The sequence below is a fragment of the Silene latifolia genome, chromosome 11 (genome assembly GCF_048544455.1).
Source record: "Silene latifolia isolate original U9 population chromosome 11, ASM4854445v1, whole genome shotgun sequence".
Lineage (NCBI taxonomy): Eukaryota > Viridiplantae > Streptophyta > Magnoliopsida > Caryophyllales > Caryophyllaceae > Silene > Silene latifolia.
The window spans coordinates 28,716,202-28,723,727 of record NC_133536.1 but is presented as its reverse complement, the minus strand read 5'-3'; the positions used below and the strand labels follow the sequence as shown (position 1 = coordinate 28,723,727).

At 35.8% G+C, this 7,526-nt stretch overlaps 1 protein-coding gene and 1 non-coding gene across 5 annotated transcripts; both read left to right on the top strand.

The window, feature by feature from the left end:
• Positions 1-3,388, top strand: LOC141611467 (small ribosomal subunit protein uS19m-like). Of its 4 annotated transcripts, none has more exons than XR_012528624.1 (4): positions 1-208; positions 1,462-1,892; positions 2,380-2,435; positions 2,917-3,388. XR_012528624.1 is itself a non-coding variant. In XM_074430002.1 (4 exons), the coding sequence occupies exons 1-3, from the start codon at positions 18-20 to the stop codon at positions 2,432-2,434; spliced, it is 687 nt and encodes a 228-aa protein (XP_074286103.1). In that variant the 5' UTR covers positions 1-17; the 3' UTR covers position 2,435; positions 2,917-3,388. The 4 variants fall into 4 exon arrangements, 1 of the variants encoding a protein (XP_074286103.1); XR_012528623.1 differs by having other exon boundaries at positions 1,462-1,960; XM_074430002.1 differs by having other exon boundaries at positions 1,462-1,902.
• Positions 3,389-3,997: 609 nt separating this feature from the next.
• Positions 3,998-4,083, top strand: TRNAM-CAU (transfer RNA methionine (anticodon CAU)). Its single transcript is given in 2 exon segments — positions 3,998-4,035; positions 4,048-4,083. It is a non-coding gene; the product is annotated as a tRNA-Met (tRNA).
• The last annotated feature ends 3,443 nt before the right edge of the window (positions 4,084-7,526 follow it).

Below are 7,526 nucleotides of genomic sequence, written 5' to 3'. Positions count from 1 at the left end.
GTTGCTCACTTGCTCTCATGATAATTTGGTCTCATGATGATTCTACATTTTTACATATAAACCAAACACACGCCCTGCAAAGTCCAAAGGCAAACCCATACCAAGATAAAACCCTCAACTCATCACTTTTTGATAATTGGGGTTCTTGGTTCCCCACTGTAATTTCTTTCTCCCAAGCTTCAGTAATTGCCTCTCTTTTTAATCACAGGTATGCAATTGCAATGCTGAAAACTATTACATTCTTCATTGAATTTGTACTAATTATTGATTTCACGAATTTGGTTTCGTTTCTGATTATTTCAGATATTTGTGCAACATTTTTATCAACTTAGGGTTTTTGTTTCAATTTAATTGTTGTTCTTCAATCCCGCAAACTTCAGCTATACTATAACCTTCAATATTTTAGCAATTAGAAGCTCCTTTCAACACATGGAGGAAAAAGAACTGATTTTCTTAGTTTCTAGTGGGTATTTAGTTGTTAAATGATGTATTCATGTTTCGCTAAGTGTCTGCGTTATTTGTATGTATTTACAATGCTTGGAATTGGTTTGATCAATATATGCCTAATCGAATAGAGTGTTAGGGTGTGTTTGGATAACAAAAGTGTAGGGAAAGGGAGGTGAGAGGGGTGGAGGGAAGGGAAAGAGAGGGGAGGGGTAATGAGAAGTGGATGATGTTTGGATACAATTTCCCTCCAAAGCTTGCCTATTGTGGAGAGATTTTGATTTGCCTTGGAGGAGGGAGAATGGATCCCTCCAAATCCCTCCCCCTCCATTTCCCTCCACTCTTATTTCCTATCCAAACAAGGGATTTTGAATCTCCTACTCTCCCTCCCTTTCTTTTCCCTCCAACTCTCAATCTAAACACACCCTAAAGGTGTTGAAATTCTCTAGAGTTTATTTTTGGCGGACTTGGTAAAAGAATAAATAAATAGTGATATTGTAGTTAAGCATTACATTTTGAATAATGACTCTAATACCGTATTTAGAAAACTCGCCATGTACAGTTACGGAGTATTTTACAACTCTAGAGGATCCTAACCGATTATAAAGTGTATGAACTTTCACTAAAACTTGAAATAGTCTCAAGTAGAACGGAAGAACTAGGAATGCGTCTGGAAGGAAGGAGGGAGGGGGTGTAACGACGAAGTAGTGAGGTTTTTGTCCTTTTTAAAAATATTCGGGTCTCTTTTTTAATATCATTACTGACTTTTTAAATGTTTGTAAGTGCGCCAAATGTGGTATTTTGGAGCTTGAATACTAATACGTTCTCGTTGCCCCGAAAGGAACCAAGGAAGTGAGGAATCTGTATGAAGGGGGAAGAAAGCAATTGGGGTGAAGCAAGACAGAGGGGACTTAATCTGCGTTACTTTTGAGCTTCTTGTGATTAGGAAACAGGCCAAATTAAGTTTGCTGGTGTTCAATCAGGTCATCTTTAAAGCTGTATAATTTAATTGAACAGGGGATACTGTCATTTGAGAATGACTAGCATAGCAAGTATTGCGAGAAGAGCTGTCACTGGTGTTTGGAGCCCAGCCTTGCAATTAAAATGGTATTGCTCTCATCCTCCATCTATTTCATCGCCGCGCGGTAGTTTGCAGCTGTTTGTTGGTGGGTTTTCTTGGTCAGTCGATGAGAGTACCTTGTTGAAAGCTTTCTCAAGTTTTGGAGAGGTAACAGAAGTAAAGATAGTGTATAATAAAGATACAGGAAGATCTAGAGGATTTGGATTTGTTAATTTTTCTAATGGTGATGACGCAAAATCTGCCAGAGAAGCCATGGATGGTAAGGTGGTTTTTGGCCGTCCGTTGAGGGTAAGCTTTGGTCATAGAAAGGATCTTGGAGCACCAATTGTGGTACCTCACATTCAAGATGTTGAAGCTATCTCCCGGCGTAAGTCAAGGTCCTGACAAATAGACAAATAGTTGCAAGATGGAACGAAATTGCATTTCCATGTACTTGTATGTTTTCTGTAAAACTGAATTATTCAAAAATGTTCTCAATCTTTGCTGGATAATACAACGAAGGAATGCAGTCTTCATGCACCTATGACGGTTCATTAATATGAGTTTTGGTTTGTCTGATATTAAATTATGTCTTTGAGACTGTTAGAGCTTTGCTTAAAAAAATTATTTTTGCTTGGATCAGCTTTGAAAATAAAACTTTTCTTTTTCAGGACATTGTAATTTCCTGTTAAGTTCTACGATGATGTTTTTCAGTTATTGACATCAGTTGTTAAAGCTTAAGAGCACATTGTATGCCTTTTGCTCTTCTAAAAGCCTGTACCTCTGTTTCTTTTCTTGCGCATCATATCCACTTTGCATACCTGATTTAGAATCCTCTGTTTCTGTTTCATCTGTTCTCTTTGTAATTCCTGCAGGTTGATTCTACGAAACATGTTGCCATTTCCAGGTGTTCCTAAACCATTAATATGAGGTTATTATCAGTGACTTTTTCGTGTTGGTATTTGATCATCTTTGAGAAATTTTATCACCTTATTTGACGCTTGTAAGTTGTAGGTTCAGTCTTTATTATCCCTCACTTTTCATCAAGTCTCGTAGAATTGTCCTTCGGTGAAAGTAAAATTCACCCAGACGATCATTAATACTTCGTATTGCTATTACTCATTTAATTATATGGGTATTTGAGCCAGTCACAGGAAGATAGTCGCGTATAATGATTTGTGCCCTTATTTTTAGGGATTCTAAGGAGAGTTAAGTTGGGAGGTATGCCCAATTGGCTGAACTTGATACTCGAGCAAGTGAAAGAAGACTTGTTCATTGTTTAAATGGGCAAAAGCAGTAATGAAGAAAAAATAATTGTTTTTAGCTATAGAGTAGATGTTTATTTCGTTGTATTTCGAGGTGTTGCAGCAAACCTTGTTTTGATACTGAGAAAACCCTTTGTGCATCTACAGTTTCTAGACGTGAGTATATTATATATACCTCCAGTTACAACGAGCTTCTTGTTCATAAAGCTTTCATGGGCTGTAGATGTAAACGAAGGGTTCCAAAAGCCAAAGCAACCGCGGAACCTATGTCGGAGATAGTTTCATCATTTCAATCATCTTTGGATACCTCAAGTTTCTGAAAGGAAGACCAGAATAATCTGCAATCTTAAACCGTGTTTGACTTGGACGGGCAGTATCCAACCAGAAAGATAAATGATGGTATGAATTGGGTGCAGCAGAAGCCTTTTATTTGAGCTACGCATTGAAATGTTTGGAGATTGTAGATCATTCCGATTGAACAGTTGAAATTATGGTTGGTTTTGTATTGCACAATCCAATGTGGTGCCTTCTGCTAGTGTTACATCTCGAAGGCAACAATAATGAGATGGGTTCCCCGATTTGTTTGATAAATTATAAAGTTAACATAATGCTTTCACACTTATGTGTCCCGTTCTTCTATGCAAGGGTCTCACATTAACATAGCGCCGAACGCCTATCTAAAGCTAATTTAGTTTTTGTTTTTTGATTTAGCTTTATTTGAAGGACACTCGTTTGTCACGCGCACATAATATGTCTCGCCAATTCCTGATAAATTTGCGGCATTGGGGAGATACGAGAAATTATCTTCTCACTAATATTGTACCATCATAGTTAGAATGTCTGTTAAGTCCTTATGAAAATTCATATTCATCGGATTGTACTGTGTGTTGATTCAATTGGCAGCTGATATACTAATCAAAGGCCGATGGATTGAACTGTGAATCGAAACAACCCTAGCTACAAGGTCACTTAAAGTAGAACTGTCGAGCCATCGAACACCCTAGCTATAAGATCACTTAAAGCAAAACATAGTGTATTGGACGGCAAAAATTTAGGTGATACAAGTATTCCAAAATTTTGAAGTAAACGAGATTGTGTTATTTTCTCATAGGATCATCTAGCACTTCAAAGTGTCCTTAAAGATATGATAACTTGAGGTTGAGGTTAATGTTCATTTTGTACGACAAAAAGCTGTGATGATATAAAAATTTGTAAACTGTACAACAAAGGGGTGGTGGCGCAGTTGGCTAGCGCGTAGGTCTCATAGCTTTCTGAGTAATCCTGAGGTCGAGAGTTCGAGCCTCTCTCACCCCATTCTTTGTTTTTATGGGTTTAGGCTTGTAATAATAATTAAGCTTCTGAGTAATCCTGAGACTGTATTTTTTTAAACGGTGTAATTTTATGAATGCTTTGTCGGTACCTGGTTATTTCGGAGGCCGGATAGGTCGAGGTCAATGGACGGGATAACCTTGAACATCTCTAGTTCAAAGTTTTGTAACAAATCAAACATACTAGTTGCACAATAATGATGCAAAAGCTTAAAGTAAGTTTAACAGACGATACTAGTGACGGTCTACTAAATGGAGGCACATTCAACCTAAGAACAGTCACCAAGGACTAAAAATCAAACAATTAAAGTTTTGCAATTAAATCGACTACAACAAAATTGAAGAGACCAAACCAACCAACAAACCCAAGGATAACAACCCTATTGTTCCTTCTGAAAGGGCAGAGTTGGAATGCTTAGTGGACGTAGCAGAATGCTCGGTAACTGAGGTGGAGGTTGAACGAGGAGGAGGCGAGTGTACAACAACCGAAACTTTCATTCCCATGGAACAACCACCAATTCCACATATGAAGTAGTATTTGCCTGCCTTGTTTAATTGTATAAAGTCCTTCCCATTTCTATAATTACCCATTGCTCCCTCTGTTACGCACTTTTCGTATCCTGTTTTGTTCACTTGTAACACATTGTGCATCGTCTTTTTGTACCTAAACGCTGCATTATTATATATATCCATTCATAATAAAGTACCTTAGAAAATTTGCATATTAACGATATGATGACAATCGCTTGTTAATTAGCAGCTATTGAATGTAAAATCCGAAAATATTTATGTGAAATGATAGCAATTAACATGATGAAATTAAAGTGGAGGAGACTTACAAATGTAGTCACCAACAAAGAAGGTTTGATTGTTAGCCCATGAAGTATAGTTGATTCCAGCGTTCCATCCTTTGTCGGCACCAACTATGTGGTCAGTTGCGGTTACTGAAGAGAATAGAAAGGCGGTGGCGACGACAAGGAAGAACAGATGAAATTCGGAAGGTGATGTTGAGCAGGAAGACATGATCGATCACTACTCTTAAGGGGTTATGTGTGTGGAATTATTGTCAATTAAATCCAAACAAAATATTAAATATATAGAGCAGTACAAAACGGTCCAAAGTAATTTAATCAAATACATAGGGCATGCCCAAGGAGCTAGGTAGCACCGAAAAAGACACAAACACGGACACGACACAAACACGTGACACGACATTCCATAAAATTTAGGACACGCGACACGTTATTTAAATTTAATAAAATATATATTTTATAGTTATAATTAATGTACTATTTTATTTTATGTAAATGTATGAGATATTAAATTTAAATAATTGAAGGTAAAATTTGACTTTTGACTATAACTTATTCTCATTTCCCTCTCAAATCCGTCTTCGTTCTAATCAATCTGTTTCAGTCTTTCGCATCTCATTCCTCGTTTATAGGTACCCCGACACATTTATTTGGTGTGTCCGCGTGTATTCAACGAGTATTGGTATCGGATATGAGACAACTAATTAGGAGAAGTGTCCGTGCTACCTAGCTAAGTAGTAAGGACTATGGTTTAGTGGTGTTCAATCTTGTTTATTAGCTTTAGTAAATAGTTTAGTGTTGGAGAAAGGAAGAAAGCTATGATTCTTTTAATCTTTTAATTTGCACGCCATATCACCATTTTATATATCTACATTATTTCTTGCCGTTGTGATTTATGAGACAAGATATTGGTATGCTTTTGCCCCAATGCATATGCCAATTACATATATATATATATAGAGATTGAATCATGTAAGGCACCCTTCTTAGGGTAAGGCGGCTGGACACCTTCTAAAGCATTGGATCTAAAAATTAGAGACACACCAGATTTTGACACGTGTCTCCTTATATACCTCACCAGCAGATTTCCCCTCATACAATCATTTACTCCTCTCATTTTCTCTCTCTTCAACATCAGGCAGCATCAATGGCACTGACATTCTTCCTCATGATAACGCCATTTACAGAGCTCTTCTTTGTTCTTCTGCTTCCCTTTGTACTCTTTCTTTCCATTTTATCCTTCAAAGTTTCAATCTTTTCTTACTAATAATCATTTTAATCAATTTTTTTTCTTTTGGTATAAAGAGAGTTACAAAGATGATACTGATGTTAACGGAATTTAAACCCAAATTATAAGTAACTTTCACTCATGACTTTACTAGCTAAAGCTAACACCATCTACGTAGAAGTGAAGTAAATAAAATTCGTTTGAACCATTTTTAGCTTAATATTTTCAATGGAGCCTCCAATGCTTGCAGCCTCACGTGTACTTTTTATATAAGATGTTTAAGAATAATTTTATTATGCAAACGTTTAGATGACTGTTGGTTATCTTTTCTGTTCTACGTTTTCTTTTTGTTAAAACTAATGTACATATTCGGAGTTTGTCTCATATTATTTTAGTGTGAAATACCTTTTCAGAAAATTAAAATTCATTTGACAACATTGTTTATTGTTTATGTTTTCAGAAAATCTTGTTTATTAGCTTTAGTAAATAGTTTAGTGTTGGAGAAAGGAAGAAAGCTATGATTCTTTTAATCTTTTAATTTGCACGCCATATCACCATTTTATATATCTACATTATTTCTTGCCGTTATGATTTATGAGACAAGATATTGGTATGCTTTTGCCCCAATGCATATGCCAATTACATATTACATATATATATATATATATAGTCAACTAGTCAAGTTTCGAAGTTCATCCCCTCTATCGTACAAAAAAAAGATAATATATAGTCAAGTATAATTATTTTCGTCCCTATAAATAAGTTTGACTTACTTTAAATTTAGCTTATGTGGTCTTCATTTTTATCACCTAGTTACCTAAATAAGTTTGAGTTACTCGGAGTCGATACATATTCGAATTAAGGTTAATATTTGAAGTGTGTGAAATTTTAGCTAAACCTCTATGGCTCTATTTTTATGTTAAATGCCAACGTATTACGTCAAATTAGAAATTCTTTTCATTACAATTGCTTACTATGGTTAGATTAATAAGAAAAAACTATCCGATTTTTTTTTTCTTTTGGTATAAAGAGAGTTACAAAGATGATACTGATGTTAACGGAATTTAAACCCAAATTATAAGTAACTTTCACTCATGGTCGTTTGGTTGCATGTAGGAAGTTGCATTGCCCAGGAAGTGATAAATCACATGATTTTAGAATTCATGTGAATTAGGAAAAGTTGTTTGGTTGCATAAAGGAAATGCAATTCATGTAGGCATTCCCACTTACTTAGGGGGATCTAGGTAAGCAACTTCCTCTATTATGGAGGAATTAGAGTTCCAAGGTAATTCTATTTCACGTGAATTGGGGTAACCAAACAAGTTACCCATTTTGCAATTCACATGAATTGGAATTCCTGTGTTATTTAATGGGTAACCAAAGCTAAAG

Coding starts and splice junctions, on each gene's coding strand:
- LOC141611467 (XM_074430002.1), top strand. CDS start 18: ATGATAATTTGGTCTCATGATGATTCTACATTTTTACATATAAACCAA. Junction 209..1,461: donor GCCTCTCTTTTTAATCACAG/GTATGCAATTGC, acceptor TTAATTGAACAG/GGGATACTGTCATTTGAGAA. Junction 1,903..2,379: donor ATCTCCCGGCGTAAGTCAAG/GTCCTGACAAAT, acceptor TAATTCCTGCAG/GTTGATTCTACGAAACATGT.